Source organism: Alligator mississippiensis, chromosome 9 (assembly GCF_030867095.1).
Source record: "Alligator mississippiensis isolate rAllMis1 chromosome 9, rAllMis1, whole genome shotgun sequence".
In the NCBI taxonomy this organism is placed as follows: domain Eukaryota; kingdom Metazoa; phylum Chordata; order Crocodylia; family Alligatoridae; genus Alligator; species Alligator mississippiensis.
Genome location: NC_081832.1, coordinates 2,424,103 through 2,447,608, shown reverse-complemented (window position 1 = coordinate 2,447,608; position 23,506 = coordinate 2,424,103). Strand labels below are relative to the sequence as shown.

General features: G+C 46.1%; 2 protein-coding genes across 6 annotated transcripts; one reads left to right on the top strand and one right to left on the bottom strand.

Moving 5' to 3' along the window:
• Positions 1 to 84: 84 nt before the first annotated feature.
• ZGPAT (zinc finger CCCH-type and G-patch domain containing) lies at positions 85 to 6,952 on the bottom strand. 2 transcript variants are annotated; one of them, XM_059713171.1, is made up of 7 exons: positions 6,864 to 6,952; positions 5,505 to 6,321; positions 4,759 to 4,892; positions 3,634 to 3,789; positions 2,694 to 2,825; positions 2,043 to 2,460; positions 85 to 1,450 (listed from the first exon to the last, which is right to left on the bottom strand). In XM_059713171.1, exons 2-7 carry the CDS (start codon positions 6,155 to 6,157, stop codon positions 1,312 to 1,314), a joined length of 1,632 nt encoding a protein of 543 aa, XP_059569154.1. In that variant the 5' UTR covers positions 6,158 to 6,321; positions 6,864 to 6,952; the 3' UTR covers positions 85 to 1,311. The 2 variants fall into 2 exon arrangements, with proteins under 2 accessions (XP_059569154.1, XP_006273124.1); XM_006273062.4 differs by having other exon boundaries at positions 6,845 to 6,928.
• Positions 6,953 to 7,086: 134 nt separating this feature from the next.
• Positions 7,087 to 23,162, top strand: ARFRP1 (ADP ribosylation factor related protein 1). 4 transcript variants are annotated; one of them, XM_014609670.3, is made up of 8 exons: positions 7,087 to 7,165; positions 8,253 to 8,352; positions 9,288 to 9,375; positions 9,875 to 9,957; positions 10,953 to 11,034; positions 12,142 to 12,212; positions 19,795 to 19,895; positions 21,894 to 23,162. In XM_014609670.3, the coding sequence occupies exons 2-8, from the start codon at positions 8,260 to 8,262 to the stop codon at positions 21,979 to 21,981; spliced, it is 606 nt and encodes a 201-aa protein (XP_014465156.1). In that variant the 5' UTR covers positions 7,087 to 7,165; positions 8,253 to 8,259; the 3' UTR covers positions 21,982 to 23,162. The 4 variants fall into 4 exon arrangements, with proteins under 4 accessions (XP_014465156.1, XP_014465154.1, XP_059569157.1 ...); XM_014609668.3 differs by lacking the exon at positions 7,087 to 7,165 and adding an exon at positions 7,209 to 7,344; XM_059713174.1 differs by lacking the exon at positions 7,087 to 7,165 and having other exon boundaries at positions 21,762 to 21,969.
• Positions 23,163 to 23,506: the final 344 nt, after the last annotated feature.

Below are 23,506 nucleotides of genomic sequence, written 5' to 3'. Positions count from 1 at the left end.
TCTGTCAACAGCTGGCAGCTTGGTAGTTCCTCGGAAAGGTAGACAAGGGGCCAAGTTAAAGGTATGACCAACTTCTTCTAAAAATAACTCACACAGTAAAAGGTGTTTATTTTTGTCTTTTTACTGGCAGCAAGTCACAGAACCTGAAAACAGAATGCACGGAAAAATATTCCAGTGCCCACGTCACCCCCAGAAGCAGGATGCCTGGTGGGACTTTCACCTCCCCTTACTGCCAGAGCCGGTGACCACTGACAGGATCCCTCTGGATGGGAGAAGTCTAACTTCCTGTCAGAGACCATCTGTACCTGCTGCATGAGATGGAAACTTGCTTAGCTCCCTGCCTCATTTGTAGAGATGGATGCAAATGGATGCGTGTCGAGTACCCCCGGACCGCATGACCTTTTGTGCTTAGGGATGTTTAATATAAAGGGAACTTGCAAGTTCAAGGAAACATCTAGATGGCAGTAACTCCACAGCCACAGTGAACATAAACGGCCACCCGCTAAGCTGTTCTTGGCCATCAGATGTGCGGCCAACCTGTTATACCACCTCTGCTGTTTTAGATAGCCGCTGAACTGCCCTGTTCCTGTAGCTCTAGCATGTGGTGTTGAGTGACGTGGCTCTCCACGCTGCCTTAAACTGCTGTACTAGGCTGCATCTCGCTTGACCCCGAGCTACTCCTGCAGTTGGCTTACCACACCCACAGCTTACAGACCCTTACACTACTCAACCTTTTTTCCTGTTCACTGTGATAGGGCTGAAAGAAAACACAGCAACAAGAGAGAACCCCAGTACTGACTTCAGCCCCTAGGTGAAGCCTAGAGCAAGGGACAGAAGGAAGCTAACAGTAGCAACAACTTCCCTTTGTGTCTACCAAGCACCAGACCCTTCCTCAGTGGCTCTGCTTGGATGCACTTGGGACACTTGCCTGCGAGCACTTGTCTTGGGACTGGGAGCAGAATCTACAGTCTCCAAGGCACTGGGACTAAAGGTTCTGTGGATGGACTACCATGGTACAAGAGAGGGAGCAGGGGTCTGTTTTCTTGTACTAAGTCCACATAAGTGGCTTGGGCCTTCTGAACACATCTGGGGCAAAGAAGGTGCACACTCTTCCTCCTCCCACCTCCCCTATCCAGGAGAGCTCAGCTCACATGGCATCAGGTGTTTTGAAGAGCTGCTGCTTTTTACCCCAGGATACATCTGGGCTGATTGGAGCCTGGGGGAGATGGCAGGGTTACTGAGGCTCAAACACAGCGAGTGTGTGGCTCAGCCATATTGAGAACCAAGACAATCCCACCCCTTCCTGGGAGACTAAAACTCAGTCATCTTCTTGTGCGTGTCTGCTTTCTTCTGCTCCCGCTGCAGGCTGGCTTCCTGGGCCCGCAGCTGCCCCAGCTGTCTGTGAGCGTTAGCTAGTTTCTCCTCCAGCTGAGCAGTGGCGACACTGTGCCTGAAAGCAGAAGACAGGCAAAATATAAGGCTATCCTACACACCAAGAACAAAGCTTTGTCATTAACCCGGCTGTGTTCTGCAGCTGGGCAAGCCAGTTTCTGCAATGAAGTGGCTGCAAGCCATCTGCTGGGGGCCATGAAGCACCTGATCCCCAGCAGAACGTGTCAGAGCAGAGAGGTGCCTTGCCATGGGGCTGGCCATGGAAATGCTGTAGCAAAATAAGTGACTGGAAAGGAAGTGATGCTCTTCAGCCTTTCTACTAAGTGTTCCCTTCCTTCCCCAGTCTGTCAACAAGGGGGAGCACCCAAAGACATGTGCTGCTCTGAGTCATTGTTGAGAGCTCTATCATCACACTTTGCATTAGGTCCCCTCTGGGCAACTGAGATAGAAAAGGGATGGACCCTACTGCACTGGCTCATGCACCTCACCCAGCAACCCTGGGTGAGCTTCCCTTCAGCACTTGTTCTTCAATGGAACCCAGCTCCTCACCCTCCTGTCCACATTGCCACGTGTATGATCCCCCCCACCCCCAGCCTAAGCAACAGGATCCCCCAAATCAGTCTGAAACCTGAGAGAGGGATTTTCCGTACCGCCCAATGTTGCGTGCCAGGGCCTCTTGGATTCCCTTGATATTCTTCTGCGTTTGCTCTATCTTCTCCATGGTCTGAAACAAGCGGACACTCAAGGCCTTCTTGGTGCTCTTACTGGCGTGGTAGATCTCCTTGCTGTTCCTCTCCGGCAGTCCCATCCCTCCTTCCTCCTGCTTCCCAGAGCCCTCCCCCTGCAGCTTCTCATTCAGAAAGTCAAAGACATTGCGGGACGGCTTGCGGCTCCCTGAGCTAGCTGCTGCCCTGTGGTTTCCCTTCACTTGGCGTTTTCTTGACTTGCTTGGATGCAGCTTTCCCTCCTTCTTCTGCAGGATCTCAGCACACTGGTCCAGGGACTTCCCTTTTGGCAGCACCACAGCTTGGACAGGCTCCACGCGGCCCTCAGAGTTCTTTCCTAGACCTGAGAGAGCAGGAAGACACAGTTGGGAAGCCAAACACTAACAACAAAGTCCTCTGCATCCCAATGAGCCTCCCCAACCATGTTGTGTCAAAAATCCCAATTCACAGCCAAGCCTAAAACAACTAGACCCAGTCCTTGGGTGCAGTGCTGCTGGCATTAAAAGCCAACATGGAGATGAAGAGAGGCGCACACAGCCAGCCACCAGTACAGCAAGGTTTTGGGCCTATCCTTACCTTTCCCAAATTCGTAACCCATTCGAGCAAGCAGCTTGGAGCCGATGCCACGAGTATGGGCCTCCCACCCAGCAAAGGATGAGCTGCAAGCGGGAGTCCAGTCCCCGTTCTCCAAGGACGCTGAATCTATCACTGTAGCACAAAACAGAGATGGATCAGTAAGACACAAAGACAGAGGCCCTAAGCTGGGAGGGGAGAGAGAGAGAGGACAGGAAACTGTAAGCAAAACATAGTGGCCCTAACATAAGACTGGGAGACTAGAGCTCACATCCCAGCTCTGTAGGACTTCTTGTAGGACCCCAGGGACATCCCTGAGATTCTCAGTCTCAAGTTTCCCACATTCCCATTGAGGAGCTAATATCAATAAGCATCCTTTATGAGGCTGTGGCAACACTGTGCCTGAAAGGAAAAGGCAGACAAAGTATAAGGCTATCCTACATGCCAAGAACAATGGCTGAATCAGAAGGGCACAGGATATGATTTTTAATTTAATTTAATTTTTAGTTTATTAAATTAACAAGGTGTCTAAGTCAGAGTCAAACAGGGAAACCATGATCTGAACTATAGGGATCCTTGCCTCCAGCCCGTTCCATGCCAGCTTACTCTCTAGTTTCATCCTAGGGTAGGATATGCTTTCGTCAGCCTTTTCTTGGAAGCTGTGGGTGCAGTTTAGCTTAGTTTAGTTTGTTTGCATGAAGCATCAGAAAATTTTACTGGTGACAGTGATATAACTCATGCTTAATTCCCCCCTAGCATCTTTTTCAGTAACAGGAGAGAGAGACTGACTATCTGTCCCCTTTCTCCAGAAGTGAAAATCATCCTGTCAGTGTTCTGCTAAGGCAGGGCAAGAGCTCAAGAGATCTGGAATTACAGGGCAGGTCTTGATTGTGGGCCTTTCTAGCACTCTCTCGCTCCCTAATTTTAGCATAGCCAGAATCACCTTTAGCATAGCCAGAATCATCTACGTTGTCCTCCTCAGACTCTTCAGAAGAACTCTCATCGCTTCGCAGTGGAGGAATGATGCCATCTCCTTCCACAACAGCCTCTTTCAGCAGCAGTGAATCGAACTTCACAGTGTAATAACCACTGTCAATGTCTGAGGAAGGAAAAATGATGTACTGTGCAAGTCTCCAAGGGAAGTAACTACAGATGACAACATCTAACCCTTCTGCTACTAACTGCATTTGGTTTCAGTCAAGTGGCACCAGGGATGTGGTAGGCCCAGTGAACACTGACCGAAAGTTCTTCTCCTCACTGTCTGCTTTTGCTATGCTGGGTTTCTAGTTAAAAAAAAGGAAAAAACGCCACTCACATCTATAGCCAGCTAAACCCAGATAGACTCAGCTGTTTATTCTTAGAATGAAGAATGGGTATGGGGCACTGCAGAAATGCTGTAAGTCAGGCAAAGTTAAAGGCATCCTCCAGTCCTCTGCTGCTGCTTCAAGATGAAAGAGAGTGAAGAAATGGCCCCACTTCGCATGTTAAAGCACTTCAGCCTAACATTCCCCTCAGCGAGCAGGCAAGAGGCCAAATTTTCTTGGCTGTGTTTAATTTGGTGCTCACTTAAAACAATAGCGAGTTGTTCCAAGTGTCTAACTTCCGTATTTGACCAGGTGCTTAGAATATTTGAACAACGCTGAATAGGGGGTAAGGGACACAAGGACAATTTACTGACCATCTAACTGATTCATTCTTTCCTTCTTCTATGCACATTTTCATTTCTATGCCTTTTTTTTTTTTTTTTTGCCTGCTGTTCCCCTTTTCTCCAGTCTTCCCTACTTTCCAGCTTTTGCTCCTTCACCTTTTTTACTTTAAAGCCCCTCCCTTACAGGCTCACAAGGCACTTTACAAATATTAGCGAATTAAGCAACACAACATCTCTTGCATCCCAAGTTTGTGGCACAGATGGGAGATGAATTTATTCATCTCAAAACTCCCAGGTCTGCACTTTACCCACATCCCTCCTTGGTTCTGTTTGATCACGAAGAGTTTAATCCTTCTATTTTAACTACAGGACCTCAGGTCACCTTCCAACCTGGCTAAAATATATTAAAACAAGACTCACCAGTGATTTTCGCAGCATACCATATTCCATCATTATGTTTAGCCAAACAGGCCGAACCCACCTCCATAGAACTGAGGTCAGGTTCTTCAAATGGACGAAGTTCTTCCACCAATACCACTTGCCCATGGGAAAACCTGCAAGAAAGAGAAGCGATGAGATCTGCCCTCATCTGAAAATAAGCCTAGACAAAGTTTCTTCCTTCAAAGGGGCATGGGCATTGCTAAATCCACACCAGAAATTATAAAAAGGTGCATCCCCCCAAATGGTTTCAATATCATAAAATAAATGTTGTAGTCCATTTCGGAAGTGGCTGCATCTCACTGGTCATCAACAATAACACCTGCAGCAACAGATGTGGCAAAACAGATCTTTCAGGACAAAATGCAGGAGCTACATACAAAATTACTGAGGTGTCCCGTTCCTCCCCCCCTCCCCCCCCAGTTTTGTCTTCCTCATTAGCAAGAATGTATTTAGCTGTCCATTATATTAGAATTAACCCCTTCCTTGCAGTTTTCACTTAAAGGAGTTTCCATTTTCTCCTTGGGTTAGAAGAAGAAGGAACGCTCTCATTGTTTGACATAGGATAGTAAAAGGACGACACTGTCAAACATAAAAAAACCGTTTGGCAAAGTTGGGGCAGATTTCAAAAGCCAAATAAGATAAAGTGTTTAAATCAGAGATTACCCCCTTAGCTGACAGTGCCTTTAATTACCATCTAGCAACACAAAGGAAATCAGCTTCTTTACCGACAATTCTCTTTAAATCTGCATTTCCCGTCCAAGAAGAACGGACACGGCTTCAAGGACTTGTGAGTTGGATAGAGATACAGCACTCTGACTCCCGCGCTGCCATCTTCCAAATATTCTGTCCCCACAATCATAGCGTTGTGGTACTCCAGAGTGCCCCAGGAACTGTAATATGGGGCTTTAACCTTCATCCCACTCATTTCCTCCTCCTCCTCCTCCTCTTCCTCTCTCCCAAACTCTTCCTCTTCATCACTGTACTTCGATTCATTTTCCCCGTCAGCCTCTCCATCTTTCTTTGGAGAAACCTCATCCCGAGTACTCGAAGGCCTGTCCTTGCCACCAGCTTCAGCGATAGCTTCTTTAAAAGCAGCATATTCGTCATCATAGGAAGAACTGCCCGGGTTAGCGTCCTGCTTCAGGTGATCTGCTGGAGAGGCGGAGGGAGCAGCAGGGTCTAAAGTGGCGAATAGTTTGCTCTTTTTAACAGAGACCAGGCTGGATTCGGTCAATTCTATCAGCTGTTTTAAATCCTCCTGCAGCTGGATCAAGTCAGATTGTTGCGAGGGGTCCAGCCCTGCCCCTAAAGCCAGCTCGACCTGCTTCAGCTGGGCATTGTAGGTTTGAATCGCCGCTTCCAGACTCTCTTCATCCATCGCTGTCAAGTATAAAGCCGTCTCGCCGGGTCCCTTTTTGGGGGGGTGGGCGGGAAATCAGCACACGCTCAAGGACGACGACAGCGAATCTCTGTCCAGACTAGCCGTCGGTCTCCTCGGCCATCGCGCGTCGTCTTCCCTTCGGCGCGACCGGACGAATCACGCTGCAGGGAACGGAGATTTGAAAGCAGCGTTACCGCCAGGACGCCCGGGAAAGGTCCCCGCCGCGACCGATCCCGGGGCTCACGGCGGAGACCGCCACGACCGCGTCTCACACCGCCGACCTGGCAGAGCCGGCCCGCGCACACCCGTGCACGGGACGCCTTGTCGGCCGGCTCCGAGAATCCCACCGCGAGGAGACGCGCGGAGAAGACGGCAGCCCCCCTCGCGCACCCTTCCACCCCGCGGCCCGGCTGTTAGCCCCCAGGCTTTGCTCCCACGCCGCGTCCCCTCACCACCCGTTACTCCAGCAGGGTCGCATCCTGACCCGCTCCGTGCCCAGCCCAGCCTGCTGGGGGGGCACAAAGAAGCCATCCCCCCGCCCCACTCAGCATCCCCGCAAATGGGGCACCCAGCATCTGCCCCCCCACCCCACTGGGGCTGGTAACCATGGAGATCGTTGACCAACGGGGCTGGGGGAGGCTGGTAACCATGGAGATGGTGACTGCCCCCCCGCCCAGAACTGACCCCACGACACCGGCCTCACTCATTCCTCGCCGCCATGACACCCCCGCGGGACTTCCTCTCCTCCGCACCGCAGGTCAGACGTCACTTCCGCCCGCCATCTTGGCGGGGGAGGGCAGTCCTCCCGCCTCTCCTCCAATGGCGCCTGAGGTGAGGTGGGTGAGGAGGGGGAAGAAGAGCTGCGCGCGCGAAGCACGCCGGGAGTTGTAGTCCGCTCGCCTACCCGCTCCCGCTGTGCCCGCCGGGGCGCTTTCCGCGGGCGGACTACAGCTCCCAGCGCGCCCCGCGGGGAGGTTGTTGCTTCCCCTCCGGGGCTTCGCTGAGGTGAGGCGAGACTGGAGGGCCTGCTCTGAGGGGAGTCGGGGCCTCCCCCCCCCCCCCTCCCAGCGCATTCGCTGTCCCGGCTTCCAAGGGTCCAGCGGGGGGAGGCCGTGAGCAGCCGGCTTCTGTGCTCCGACGCCGGGAGCCTCGTAGCTGCGGGCGCCGCTTCTCGCTGGCGGCAGGTGCCTGGGCAAGGGGCGGGACATGAGGAGAAACTGCCCCACGAGGAGGGTGGGCAGCCCCGGGCGAGCGACCCAGAGGGGCGGGGGGCTCCGCGCCGGGGTTAGGCCTCAGCTCCGCACCATACCTGGAAATAAGGAAAAAAAACCACCAAAAAAATCTGGACCTTTTCACTCCATTATGACAAAAAGAAGCCCATCTCGGGCTCCGCGGTTACGATTCATACGGAGCGCGTGCGTTTGTGCAGAAATAACGATCGTTCGTCTTCAGGCGTCACAAAGACGCATTTTTGGGGGTCGTTTTTCTCAGCGTAACGGCACTGGGCGGACAATGGGGTTAAGACCCGGGTAGATGAAGCCGGGCCTGGGGCGATGCAGTCGGGGCTGGCCCGAAGCCCTCGTTGTCCACGACTTGCAGCCGGGCGCCGGCGGAGCCGCGCGCGGATCGCCTGCCGCGCCTTGATGCGCACGGCGAGAGGGACCCCGCAGCGGTTACCGGCGTTGGCGTGGCAACGGGCAGCCCAGGATGTGGAGGGGTTTGCGTACGCGTGGGACTGCTCCGCTGCTGTTCAGGCGGTCAAATACGTGGCAAGATTTTCAAACGATTCAGCACGGTGCGGGTGAAAAGCCGGCCGCTTTCGGGGTGCAGGCGAGAGCTGGTCGGCCCTCGGTCGTAGGTGCCAAATACATGAGAAGCGAGACTGCTTGAGCTCGCGTTGCTCAGTCTTGCTCCATCCCCTGCTCCAAGCAGGACCAGCCTCGTCCACATCGTCCCAGCCAACGCTTTGTCTCGCTTGGCCTTCAACCCAGCTCGCTCCCTTTGCTAAGAACGGGAATGAAAACCCTGTATGATTAACCAACAGCAGATAAAACCGTACGGCAGGATCTGACTTGTTGTTTTTTTATTGCAGGAGCAGGATGTATACGCTGCTGTCTGGACTTTATAAGTACATATTCCAGAGAGATGAATACTGCGTCTTGATCCTGGGGTTGGACAATGCTGGTAAAACGGTACGTGCTTTTCATTTCTCTCTCTGTCTAGATGGCACGTGCAGTTCCACTTTTTCCTCCCCTGCAAAGGTGGAGTACAGGCAAGTTTCTTCCTTGGTGTTACTTCAGTGATGTAACGTCAAGGATGGATTCCCCCCCCCCCCCCCCCCAATTTTAGTGCAGTAAGCCTTCAGACAGACTCACGCAGAGGCTTTGATAAGCACATAATCACCTGGGAACGCGTGTGGGGTTCTGTGGTATGACAGGGAAAACAAGGCAAGTATTATACAGGCCGTCCTCAACTTACAGCGTTTCTAGTTGCAACGAACCGCACTTACGTTTATAAATTGACACGCTGTTTCAACTTTCTGACGGTTTCGACTTTACAACACTTGATCTGATGCCAAGCCACGCCAGCAAACCAGTTTGCTGCGTCACCCACCCTCCTGGAGAACATCTGTCCAAACTTCCTTGGACACTTTCTTTAAGAAAGCAGACGAGACTCCAGAAAAACCTGCAGCCAGGACTGCTGAGAAGACTCCAGCCAAGAGCCCTTCAAAACGTCCAGCAAAGGCTCCTCAAAGTAGTCCTTCCAAATCAATAGGATTGTTATTTACAATATAAATACATCAATGTAGCTATATTACTCATCTATAATTGATCAAGTACAAAATTCTGGGGTATTTTTGGTGAAAATAGGGTATTGGGACTTGGTTTAGGAACGAATCCCCCATTTATAACATCGCTTCCTATGGGAAAATCGGTTCCGAGTTGCAACGTTTTGACTTAAGATGTGGTTTTCAGGAACCAGTTGTGTCGTAAGTCTAAGGACTGCCTGTATTCTAAGATTTCATGGAGAATCCTGATGGTTTCTAGTAGGGGGAAGGCAGATCTGGATAGAATCACCCTTACCAATAAAGTACGTGACAGTAACTAGTTTTTCTTTATCCTTTCAGACCTTCCTTGAGCAAACTAAAATCCGATTTAACAGGAACTACAAGGGGATGAGCTTATCCAAAATTACGACTACTGTAGGCTTAAACAGTAAGTGAATTGGTTTGGAGGCTCTTTTTCCCTTCCTGCAAAGTTGCATGAAATTGATCTTTTCTTGAAGTATTTAGGAAAAGGTTACACAGTGAAAATAGTGCGTGTTAACAGAGATACTTCCATCACCTCCCAGTTCTTCATGCATTCTTTTAAGAGCAGATGGCAAAAACTTGCTGAATCTGAAGGAACGAATGTCATGTTTTACCATACCTAAGCCAATTCAGTCCTACAGCTCCACTGAAATTAGTAGACCTGATTCAGATCTCATTTAAACTGGCATAGCTTCACTGACTGTTTTTATTTACTTTATAGAAAGGTGAAATTATACTAATGTTAGTTGTGGCTATCATGTTGAGAAATACCGATGAAATAGAGTGTCATTTTTTTTTCTAGATGAACTTTTCATTTGTCCTTTCATTTTGTGTGCATATGTTAAGCTGCTTTAGAGGATGATCAAAGTATTCATTGAATATTTTTGTTGCTTTCCCTCCTCTAGTTGGCACTATTGATGTGGGCAAAGTCCGGCTAATGTTCTGGGATCTTGGAGGGCAGGACGAGTTGCAGTCTCTCTGGGACAAGGTAGAGGAAGTAACTTTTATATTCCAGGGTTCTGTGTTTCTTTAGAGTTGCGGGGAAACGAGGTGACTCTACAGGGTTCTTGGTGAACCCTGATATATAGCACTGATCCCTGTGCAATTAATCTGTTTGAGAGATCAATAGCATTACTTAAGCCTTTCACAGCGCTTTACAACCCTAATTGATCAAGTCTCTCAGCCCTCAGGGGAGAGCAGGTAACAGAATTAGCATCTTTTTATAACAAATGGAGGAAACGGCCACCTGAGCCACTAGTACTGTTGGTTGTACTTGTCTGATAGTAAATGTATCCCTGCCTGCTCCACGCTGATATTTAACAAACAGCTTGATTAGCATGTATTGCCCTAGACTTTAAAAGCCACTGCATCCTGGCTGCGACTGTTAAAGATGGTGTCAGGGAGGTCACTGCTTAGGTTTCTTTTCTGACACTTTAAAGGAATTCCATGCATCTGTGTAGCCCAAGTGCGCAAATCAGAAAACAGCCAAGCAATTGAACGCCCCTGCCAGACTCTGGTTACAAGGGTCTTTGGCAATGGAATAATAAGGAGACTTACAGACTGAGATTGCTGCTGAATTCTAGTTATCAGGAAGAGCTAATAACGTATCTTACCTGTCTGGATAGAGCAGTGGTTCTCCACCCACAGGCCTCATGCGGCCCAATCAGCACACTGCTGCGGCCCATGTGACATCTTGTTAAATGGATACACAGGAAGTAAGTTGTGTGGGAGCAGTCCACGTGCCACATTGAAAGCTGCAAGCGTGGCCCACTATGGCAAATAGTGAATCATTGGGATAGAGGAACAGTTACCAACTCTGTCCACAGAGATCTGCGAAACTGTTCACAACATGCCTGACACTAGTGGTTTGATCTCAGTCAGACTTTTCCATGTGTATCAGAAACTTTACAGAATTCACGTAAAAAATAGGAAGAGAAGCAAACTGCTCTAAGCATTAGACGTTGACCTCTACTATGATTTCAGTACTATGCTGAATCCCATGGGGTCATCTATATTATCGATTCCACGGATGAGGAGAGACTGTCAGAATCTAAAAGAGCTTTTGGTGAGTATGTTTTCTGGGTTTTGTGTTTCTGTTACTGATGTTGGCTATGTATGTTATGGAATTTAACTATTATTTCAGTCAAGTTTGTTTCTGCAGCTCTGTTACCTGTATCACCATGCATCTGTACCTCCAGGCTCTAGCTTCAGGGTTGCCAGGGTCCACATGCCACACTGATCATGAGCCCTGGGCTACACATTGCGCAGGCAGCATGCTGCAGGGGCCATGCCCTATGTAGGTTTCCAGAACCCCTGCTGCTCAGATAGGGTTCCCCCTCCCTTCCCCACTGCGCAAGCAGCACGAGCCTGCTTTCCCTCCTCTCCTGGTACCACCATTGCTATTTGGGCAACCCCACCCCCATCACTGCCTCATGAGCTCACTCCCTTGCCACTACCAAGTGGCAGCACAATCTCCCCTACCCCATGCTGCATAGGCAACAAGCTTATAGGGCCTTTTGCCATGCTGCTGTCCTCCAAAGACCTGCTGTGTCAACAGAAATAATGGAGGGAGTGGTGGTCGAGTGGGAACCCACAGGCTGGATGAAGCTCGTGGGCTCCCAGTTGGCTAGCCCTGTCAATTCACCTTGTGTGCTGCATGTACTTGCTCAAGTATAAAGTTTGAAAAGTCCTTGGGGTCAAGTGGGTAGGTGACCTAAAGACATGACTTTGTCTCTAGTTGTAGTTGCCTATAATGGTCCTGCATCTCCTTTTGGGCTTTTGTTTTAATTCTGATTCAACATTTTGGTCCCTAGTTGCGTATGTAGCAGATTTCTTGTGACCAGCTATTGAGTTATCTAGTTGGTACAATAAACACTGAATAATTCACCACTCTGGATTTGAGTAATCTTTGTTCTAATTTCCCACCATTATTATTTGCCATTGTTTGCATTCCTCTTGTAGTAGCAAAATAACCAGAGATTACCATACCTGCATAAAATGGTCAAAGGTAGAAGCTGATGAACAACTTGAATCCGGCAGGGTTTGAGCCAGTGAAATAGTGATGCATGGTGGCTTTTTGCTCCCTCTTAGATCAGCCATTGTAATTTAAACATTTGGATGATGCTGCGGGTGTGAGATCTAGACTTCTCTCATCTATTTTTATGCTTTACAGAGAAGATGATTACTAGTGAAGTTCTCGAAGGTGTTCCTATTCTAGTACTGGCTAACAAACAGGATGTAGAGGTAAGATCAGGAGTGTGTTTTTTTTTCCAAATTAGATTAGAAACAAACAAATCTCTTGCCTACTGTTGTAGCTTTAAAAAGGTGGGTTGTACATTCAAGCTAAATTTATTTTCATACTCTTGCTGGTTTCTGTTTAGTAGTGGGAGTCCTTTCCTGCTGCTAAAAATAATTGCTGCAGAGGCACAAACGAATCTACAGCAAATATTTCCATCTCTGCAGTGGCTCTTATGTGCCACAACAGAATTATGTGGCTTTGTTATTGTAACTTGATGCAATTTATTCTGGGTCTTTTTATATTAATGCACAGCTTTGTTTTTGCTGGCCATATACATGTTTATGCTGTTCTTATACCATCACAATAAATCATATGAAGAAAAAGTCCTACTCCCTTTTTACTGAACTAACCCTGCCCAGTGAAACAGTCTGTGTTCTACAGCTCTTCACAAACAAGCAGTGAATGGCAAACTACAGTTTATCTGTCTTGGATTCATAATTTCAACCCCCTCCCTCTAGGATATTTAGAATAATTGATGTACCTATTTATTTAATATCAAGCTGTGGATCAAGCTGTGGATATTGTTTGGGCGACCAATCTAGGGACCACAAATGAAGGTGCCTCAGTGATCTGTCCTGCTGAGGTGGAACATGAAGAGGAAATGCGAAGGGGTGATTTCTGATCTCCCATTTCTTCCGTTATCCTTGCCTTTCACGTGCAGTCAACCCGGAACTCTAGCAGTTGCATTTCTACTATTTCTTCTCTAGAGGGAGCCAGATACTTTCACATTAGGCATCTCATTTCAACTCTGAAGCCATTGGTCTGTCAGTTCAGATAACCTACTTCTAGCTATTGTCAGTGCCTTCTGTTCCAAAAAGCAGTGCCCCCACCTACCCACTGTTTCCAACCACAGTCCATTTCTATCTTTTTACTCTTGCATTTATCCACTGACAGCCACTCCACACACCGGTTCCAGGAACTGTTCCCTTGTTCCCTGACATGCCACAGACACTAGCACTTCTGGCATCCAGGGAGGCTCAGTGTAAAGTGATTGAACAGGTGTTTCTACACAAGACCGGAAAAAAGGATTTGGAACAGGCTTCCAATCTACAAACTCAGAATGACTTGCTGGATACCGCAGAGGGGCTACGGCACTAACCCAGAGAGCTTAGTTCTTTGGGTCCATGGAACTTGCATAAGGACTTGACAAAGATCCTGACTGGAGCAGCTCTGTATTTACACAGTTACACAGCTTAACACACCTGAAGTGTCTTGATCAAACCTCTAAGAACTCAAAGATTCAGGCTTTTTAAGGTTTTCCACTGTATTTCCTCCAGCAGACTCTTATCTGATCAGTGGGACTCCTATATTGATTATGCTGTGTCTGCAAACATACGAATATACAGACTGTAAAAAAAGAAAAAAAAAAAGGACATCTCAGGTGATCTCTCCTGCTGGGACAGAACATAAAGATCTGAGACGGTCAGGATTCTAAACTTACCAGGCTTTGTTTATTAAAAGCTGATTCAGGCTTTGGTAATGATTGTATGTTTGAACATTTGAACAAAATGCTTCAGGAGTGGCAAACAGCTGACGTAGGTCTTGAGGTTATTGTGTTTCTAAACAAGTTAGTAAATGTCCCAAGTATAACTTGCCCAATCAAGACTGTTGTAAGGCCTGGAATACGTAAAGTATACGAGGAAATTTTTGGCGCAGCATCAAGAATTCTTCCATTAGCAGCCAATGTGTTTATCTTGAGTAAATGTGATAGCAACACATCCTAAATCATTCCATTGGATGCTACTAAGAACAGCAGTGTTCAACATTTTCAAATGTTTGACATATTAGCACACAGGCTACAAAATGCAAATGGAAAGTGAAACACATGACAGAACAGCAAACAATGCTTTTACCATGCCTATTGAGACTATATCCTGATCAGGAGAATATTCAGAATTAAATTAAATATGGTGATGGAGCTGTTTCTTCCACAAAGTTATGACAGGTTGTTTTTTTTTTTGAGTGGGAATTCCTAATGGTTGGAGGGGTGAGATTTTATTTGACTATTGTTTATTCCACTGAAACCTGTAAAATATGCATTTACACTTTATTTTCAGTGTAACTTTATGTGCTTTAAGTGAAACAATAAAAAGCTAAAACGGCCGAACCAGAAAATTGACAGTAATTTAATAGGGAACAATTGTGGAGAGAATGTTTCATGCTAAACATGAGACATTTTGGAATACCACTAATAGATAGTGGAAAAACTGAGAGCTTTCAAAGGATAGCACATATCAAATAGACTGTTGCGGAAATCCAGGAAGATGTGGTTTCTGGGACTGCATTTTATTTAATTTTTCTAGGACTAACACACCAACTGCTGAAACTTCCTTAGCCTGATGAAGGGTTTTTGAACCCGAAAGCTTGCTTAATAACTATTCTCCAACTATTTGGGTTGGTCTAATAAAAGATATCAAATTCACCCAAGGAACCTTGTGTGCCAAGATAGTCCAAGACTTTCTTTTTTAGAAACTTTGGCAAGCCCTAAGCTGTCTTCCCTGAAAGGCCTTCAGTGTAGGGGTGGGAAATGTATGGGTGGGTAGCAGTGCGTTGCTGGAGTTCAGGGGTCTTAGCTGCCAGTGATGCAGATATTGGGAAATATTACTTTTCGTTTCCTATGATAATCCAGGACAGTTCCTGTATTTAAAACCCTGTTATTTTAAGTACATCCTCCCCTTTAAAATAATTTTATACACTAGGATGTGAATGGTGAGACACACCGGACATTGTATTTTTACTGAATATGTAGTTTCCCAGGTTGTGTGACTTTGCTCTGAAACATCTTGGAGAGATGACCTTTCTAGACTGTGTGGGTTTTATTACTATAATGGTCTGCTATTATGTACTGGTTTCCATCATTTCGGTTTCCATAGTTTTGTTCTGAGTTGGTATGGTTTTAGTTAAGGAACAAAACGCAGTTATAAATGTATTTTATAACAGTGGGGGAAAATCCTGTCAACAATGTTGATGTTTTCTTCTAAATCCTGAAATTAGACACATGTGCCTGGCTGGGAAGCCTAGTCTTTTTGTAATCAATCTTTTCTATCGTCTTTTGAGGACCCAAGTTCATGGCCTCTTTGGAAGGCTGGGCTGGGGACAAGAATTGTTCTAGCTAAAGTGGATTGCCTCCAAATCAACATGCTATTGGTATTGACCCATCCACTCTATCTGTGCATATGTGCACAGTTGCCTGTAGCCTGCTGCCCCCCCTCCCCCCGCAGCTCTGAAGATGACATGTAATGATCCTTAAAGCAGATTCCTCATCCAGGCAAAGTGGCTTCATAGCGTAGTTGGTATATTTCACCAAAAGTAAAACACTTCCTGGTCTGATTTGGAAACTGAGGTAACTGGACACTTCTATGGAATTTACAAAAGTTTTCTCAGAGGAAATGAGAAAGGGAAGTGATTAAAATAGAATTAAAGGAGATCCAGACTGTAGCAATGACTACAGTATGTCATGCTACTGTTGTAACTTATGGGCAGAGCCCTCTCCAAGCTTATTGCTCCCATTCTTCTGGAAAGTGAGTAGTACTCACTCAGCATCCTTCTCAGAGGTGTGGGCAGTGCAGGGTGGAGGAGACTGACCCTGGCCTTCCCTATCTCAGAACAGAAGAGTGTGTACTGGCTACGTTTGTGAGATAGGCAAGCGTCCAAACACATGGCTGCACTTGTCCCCTGGTACTATAATGCTTTTGAAACAGTGAGCAACAGTGTAGTTGGTTGGTCTTCATTTCTCATCTAGCTTTCTCTGTCTCGGGTGAAACCAACTAAAGCCATCAAGTTGGAGGGAAATGCTTTGGTGTCATAAGAACAACAGTTTACTTTCTAGCTTGTAGTCAGTCTGTCATAAACGGGGCTGATGGTTCATCCATTGTACTTCTTGGGTAAGGGGACAAGTCTTGTCTACATCTTAGTTGTTTGGTGTGACACTGGCATGTATGGTAGCTACAGAAGACCTGTTCTTTCCAAAGAAGTTGAATGAGAGAATTCTTTACAATAGCAGGGCTGATATTGCATTGCCCTTCTGCCAAGCAGTAGCATACATTGGGACATTGCAGGTAGGCTTCTCTAATGGAGGAGGTGGGTGATGCAGAGTCTGGGTATAATATATTACAAGTGCAACTTGCTTTGTTTATACACACAGGTCCACACCAATCCTGGGGCAGAGATGCAGGCAATCTCTTGTTTGACTAGTCTCAGCATACCACCAGCACCTGGGTTCCAAGTATTAGTATTTTGGGGTGTGGAAGAGACTGGAAGTAACTGTGTCTCGACTCTGTAATTGAAGTCCAAGGGGGAGAGGAGATGCTTTGGCTGCTCACCCTACTTTCTCTCCAAGACTCTTGTGCAACCAAAATCTTGTTTTACAAGAATTGTTTCCAAGATTAAAAACCTCCCTGAATGCTGAGAATGAGAACTTGAAAACTCTGACTATTACATGACATCCATGCCTTGTCATGACAACCATTGCCAGTAGCATACTTTCCTGGCTTGTTGGGAATGAACATTTGGTATAGTTAAGATTGATAGGCCCTTGGCTTAAGTTTGTGGCTGTTGCCAAGTGCGGTGATGATGTGGGATAGGAGTTGTGATGATATGCAGGCTGGCAATTTGTATTCATGCTAGAGACCTGGAAAAGATTACAAAGAGAGAATGCAGGGGACAAGCAAGAGCCGATATTCACTTAAGCACTGGTTCCCACCTGTTGGGAGAGATTCTGCATTCTGAGCAATTGAAATAGCAGGAGTATGTGTCTATGATCATGTGCAGAGGAGCCATATGGCTTCAGCAGGTCTCTTCGACACCCCAAAATACTAATCCTGGTGGTAGAATTTCTTGTGTAGTTTTTCTTTCCTAGAGCTCTATGTGCAATGCAGAGCCTCCTAACACTGTCCTGTTGTTTCTCATCATTTTTAGAATTTGAGAGATTCTGAGAAGTTCTATCAGATGTTATCACCAAGGGAGTCAGTGGCTTGCTGTAATGTGAAAACTGGTGGCAGGTGATATTGTCCTTTCCCTTTCAGTGCTTCATTTGACTTGGCAACAGCTCAGCACTGCCATTATTGCACTTAGAAAAACCTGTAATACCACAGTAAATGCATCAGTAACTGCTGGCAGGGATAGGTAGTATGGAAGTTGTCTTTTCACTGCTGGTGTAGCTTGCCTTGTCCCAAATTTAAGTCAGCAGTCATCTAGCTCTTCCCTTCTTTTTGGCCATGGTACTAGAGAGGAGTAGAGTAGCTGAAAGGAAACCTCTAGACATCTATATTAGTATTGCCATCATGTCTCTTCCACCTTCCAGATCCCCCAGCATGAGTCTGGACTCTCCCCAGGGCCATGTCTAACTGCCACTGAAGTTGGTGTTTGATTTAGACTACTAACTATTCTCTGTTTAGCCTGTCAATTGATATGTATGTTGCATTTTCAAATGGCAGGCTTTGCTTTTGTTTAAAGCAGCAGAGTGTTATTTAAGATTGCATTATGTACATATTAAATAGGGTAGTGGGTTAGTACACTCAGTCTTTTTGCTGTTGGAGTTTGGAAGTTCAGCTTAGGTCACAAGAGAACACAGTCAAGAAGCTGCATGGCTAGCAGCCTTCACTCAGGTGTGAGAGAGGATTGTAGAGGGCAGGACGACAACTCCAGATTCAGAAGCATTAGCTGAGATGGCTAGAGAATCTCAAACCACTGCTAATAATTCCTCACTTGAATGAGCACTGGACAACAGTCCTCAGTTACCGTCCTGTAATCTTCATAGTACTTACCTGGATTAAGTTTGCAACATGCTGTTCTGCAATAGATAGCAACTGTCATGTCTCTGGCTTGCATCTGAGCAACCTAAATAAGGCCCACACTTGTAGAAAGCACATTTCCTCTTTGCATGAATAAGCTGCACCTGTGAACATTACCCCTGGACTCTCCTGAAGTTAATTGTGGAATCAAAACCTTTCTCCTTAGGCAAAAAGTTGACCTGACTTGCTCACTCAGTAAAATGCTTCCTTGCCTAGAAAGTAGTTTTCAGCCTGTAACTAACTGCAGGTTCAAACTGTGCTTGCAGAGAGAGAAACTGGGCAGTGTCCAGATGAAAATTAAACACTTGTCTGGGACTGTTGAGAGAGCAGCAAGGTCAAAACAGATTAGTGAGTTTCTGGCTCCCAATCCTGTGTTTAGTCCACATTTCCTGCACATTGTTCCTTCCTGCCCTAGTTTAGAAATACGATATTGAAATGAGAGACCTCTGCTTTACATAGTCTCTTGACTAATAATCATACTTACTTTAACTTGTTTTGGCTACACTTCCAGTCTGTTTAGATCATTCATTTCTACCGTGCCATTACTGGTTTCTGGAGAACATGCAGAAATGGGCTCCAAGTTTCTGAAGAAAGATGTAGACTAAAGTACAAAATGAGATTATGCCTTTCTAATGGTATGCAGGGTACTGCTTTGAAAAGCCAGAAGGAAAAATTTACATCTATCCTTTCCTGGTGCTGTAATGCATTCCAAAGATTATGATGTCAGTGTCTGATTAGTACCACTGCACATTGATGGTAACAGTATTTAGAGAAGTCCTTAGGGCACAAGAGATTTATAGTAAATTCAAGCCACCAGTGAGGAAGAAGGGCTGGAGTTCTTTAGTGTGACCTTGGCCATGACCATCCAAAACAGCTTAGTCTGGCAGGTTTGTTTGTTTGTTTGTTTTTAAATCTTGCTCATCGGGATGCATGGGCAGTTCATTTGCAGGTCAGAAGTTGAGGCATTTGCATCAGTGTCACCATGCCCCAGAGAGCATGGTGGTGTGTTCCATATGTCTCCAGCCAAAGCAAAAACAAGCAGCTGGTTGCAGTGAAGCCCATTGCAATGTCAGGCTCTGTCAGACCTAGAGGGGAAGCAAATTCCAGAACCAAGAGCCCTCCAACAACAGCGCTGTGCCATGAAGACTTAAATATTTGGGGAGGCCATATCACCTGAGAGAAGCCCAAGTGAAAACACCTGTGAGCAACTTTCAAACATGAGCGCAGCTGCTACATTCAGTGTTGTGCAAACAAAGGAGAACGTGGCATACCTGCCCTGGAGATCTGTCTGCTACAGCAATGGAGATTCTGGCAGGAACTGGAACTGGCTCAGGAACCTGCCAGAGACATTTTTTGGAAATAAACATGTTTGTGTGAATGGGAAAAGGCTGGCTTTTGCATGCAGGTGGGGTGGGATGGTGTGGGAAGGGGATCCCAGAAGTGTGCAGACCTGCAGTCCAGAATGTTGTCTTGTCTTGAAGCCACTGTGCAGATTGACATGATGCGTTTTGCATCACGAGTTCCATGCCTGCAAGAACAGCAAGGTTGCTGGAGGGCATGGGGATGTCTGGAACTAACGCAGTTGCTTAAACATTCTCACAGTCACTTAAAGTTCACTTGAAAGGCAAGACTGTGCAGGAAGTTGTGCCAGGGATGTGTGGGGGCTGCAGGTTGGATGGGGGAGAGCCATCTTGTGCTGCAGTAGGCAGATTTTTTGTTATGGTTTCTCTTGCAGACGTGTCTGTCGATCCCCGACATCAAGACTGCTTTTAGTGACTGCATTAACAAAATTGGAAAAAGAGACTGCTTGACTCAGGCCTGCTCAGCTCTCACTGGGTAAGTCTAGGAGGGGTGGGAGGCTTGGGTGGCCTGGTGAAATGCCACAGCAAGGAGGCGACTGTCACTTGAATAAAAAAAGCATGCATAGGGCACTTGGAGGGGCATTATATGACTTGCAGGAAAGAACCATCAAAGGAAAACATGTTTTCCTCTTGCTGCCATTCATAGTATCTAGTGAAGTAGGCTGTCTCTTATGAAAGCTCATGTCTTTCTGAACCACTCAGTCTCTAAAGTGTCACCCTACCCTGTCTTGTCTCTCAGTGCCCTAGCATTGTTCATCTGCACTGATGAAAACTGCAGGTGGAAATTCTAGCATGCAGGCTACTGAGGGTGCCCTGCCCGCTGCACAGTTTTGCACAGAACAATATAATCTTGAGACTCGGGGTTGTGCAGCTAATTTATTGTCTAGGGCAGTGGTTTTCAAACTTCCTAAAGTCACGGAACCCTGTCAGGGCTGCCGTCTACTGCGGAACCCCTATCCCTAGCCCCTTCCCTGGTCATACTCAGTCCAGTCTTCCTTTCAGCACCCATTTTCTGCCACTGTGTGACACCAAATACTGGTCAAGATTGACCTGTGGTCTGACCCAGTAAATGGCAGTTCTTATGATCTTATCCTGAAAACTGACATGGAGCCAGGCAACTTGGTCTAGCAATGGTGGGTCACTGCTTCCCCACCTGCTCTGCCATGACCCCCAGTCTCTTTGCAGAACCCCTGATGACCTGTCGTGGAACCCCAGGGTTCTGCAAAACCACACTTGAAAACCACGATCTAGTTCCCCAGCATAGTGATGGCAGCCACGCAGGTTAACTTTGCTACAAGCCATTACTTCCCCAGAAAATCACATGGAAAAGTGATTGCCTTTGTGAAACTAGGAAGACAAGGTAGATGGGTGTCCATGGTCAGAGAAGGCGATGTTGTCTTGGTACCATTCTGGATTTTACAGGTAGGAAATAAACTTCGTTACTTATAACTTTGAGAGAAACACTGGCTCACTGATACACAGACAACTAAGATGTTTGTTGTAAAATGGTTACAACAGGCTAGGAGACAGGACAGTGGATCCCATTTCAGGCTGCAAGTCACTTATGTCATTTGAAGTGCCTTCATCTACCCTAAGAACATTAGGATGTTAGAATATTTACCTACTGTTTTATAAAGCATTTGAAGTTCTCTAAATTAAAAGTACTACCCTATATAAGTGTAAAATGTTATTATATCAAGTTAGAATAGATTAATGTGCCTAAATCACCAAATCCAGGCTGGTGAATGTCCTATGTTAGTTGTTAAAGCATCAAAGCTGTGCAAGCCTACTGCAGTAATATTACAGAGAGCAGGAGAACAATCTTCTCAAACGGTAAAAAAACTACAAGTGTAATTACTGAAAAGAAAAGCAAGTTCCAGTAAGCAGGTGAACAAAGACTCAATGTCTAGGTTTCGCACGGAGCAGAAACAGCAGTATGAAACTCATTTTCTGATTCACTGACCTGTACAAACACCCTGAGTTTGTCTGTGTGCAATTCTCCTGCCCCCACCCCTGAGTTTTCCTTTGGATCTAAGGTTTGAAATAATGAAAATGAAACAAGCAACGTTGAGGTTACTCTGTGGTCATATCAGCTTATTAATTTTTTGAGTCACTTTGAACTGGACAAAAATAACACCTGGAAGATTTGCAGCCCTGGAAATAGAGCTAGCTTTAAGGTTTGTAGCAATACCACAAACCAGCTGAACATCAAGTAGTTTGTTTGATGTTTTGTTGCAAGACTTTCATATTGACAGTATTGAGTCTGAGCTAGGACAGAGACTAAACTGTGAAAGTACCTGGAAACTGAATAATGGAATGTTTGAAATCTGACACTTAACAGTTGGAACCCATTACTCAGATCGTAGGAAAACAACGTAATCCAAAAGAAGGACTTCAGGGAGGAGAAAGAAACTAAAGTACCCGCAGCAGATGGTATGAACCATGACTGTGCCTTTGTCTTGTGTTTCCTTAGCAAAGGAGTGAATGAGGGGATCGAGTGGATGGTGAAGTGTGTAGTGAGGAACATTCACCGGCCCCCACGGCAGAAAGACATCACGTAAGGAGGTGTTGGTTAACCTAGGCACGGATGGCTTCTTTCCTCGCAGTCTCTCTGCTCTCCAAAGAAGAAGGTTCACTGGACTCTTGTTACACCTGATTCTGTCTTCAAATGTTTGTTTCAAACAAACTCTTTCTGTCTGAAAGAACTTAAGAGCAATGGATTCCAACTTGCAACATGCTTCTTGCATTGTGTATTAAGCTCTTGGCCCAAGAGCATGGCCTTCCTGAAGGCTGAGTAGTGACTCACTATGTCCAAGCTCCATAGGTTCAAAGGATTTTGAGATTTCTACTTCATTGTTTTGGGCTGTGGGATTTATGAGTCTCATGTCTTTAATCTAATGGGCTCCATATGCAAATTCATTTAGACTCTTTTTCCAAACCTTAATTGTCTTGGAGTCAGGGACAAGGGGTTTGCTTGGGGGGGAGAGAGATGGTGGCCGTCCCTTGTAACAAAAACAACATTTCACCACTATTACCCTAATGATCATTTTGGATGGTGTTACGGGCCCTATGTATGCTGCTGTTAATATAATGGACGGGGTTAACAGTAATTGTTCTGTTTCCAGTTTGGCAATGTTGATTTGTGACTTTATCTACAGTAACTGCAGAGATGTAAGCCAGCAGGTACATAATGGTTTATAAGCTCACAATGGGCTATTTTGACCGGAAATGACCTTTACAAGTGTCACCTTTCTTTGACTCTTGATAGCACTCCTGTGCTCTCCATTTAATGGAGAGAATAATCAGCAACTGGAAGGAATCCATACCCTCTATGTATGTTCCAAGATGAAAGCTATACCTGTACACTGGGAAGAATCTGCGTACAATAAAGCTTCATACTCCTCTGCATGTCTCTGTTGCTCAAGCCTTTAGTTAAAAGGCTTCCTCAGTACAGGATTTTGATCTGAGGAAATGTTTGAAAGGAACAAAATAGAGAAAGAGGCTCCTGTCCAAGCTGAAAGTAAATCATTCCAAACCCATTGGTTCCTTCTGGCCTGCTACAGAACTAATGATCTTTTGATGAATCTTAAGTGTTCCTTAAATTTCATCTTTTGAAGCAAAAGAATTGATTAAATTTCAGATGTGCTAGCAGGAGTCATTGTTGGGCTATTGTGGTTACACTAGTATGTCATAGCATCGCTGACCTGTCATGTTACATTGCTCGTATAAAGGAGTTACAAAACCTTGTGAGATCCCATAATTTGGGCAAGAGGGAAAGGGGCATTGTCAAGTAAACATTCAATGTGTTGCATCACGGTCTGACAAGTAACTTCTGAATAGGTTTCTTTATGCAATTTAATCCCGTAATAGAGGATACAGCTAATCCACTCATGGTTGAGGCAGCTAGGAGTAATGTTGTAAATACGTGCATGTTGGAGAGTAAGATCTGGCTCATGTTGACAGTAGAGAAAAACTGGCAGGTTCACAAGACTAGATTGAAACCAGTGCATCTCAGCCTTCACAGGGTGGAGTCCAGCAATCTTCCTGCAAACTGTTTGACCCTGGATAAAGAAATGGACTGTGTGT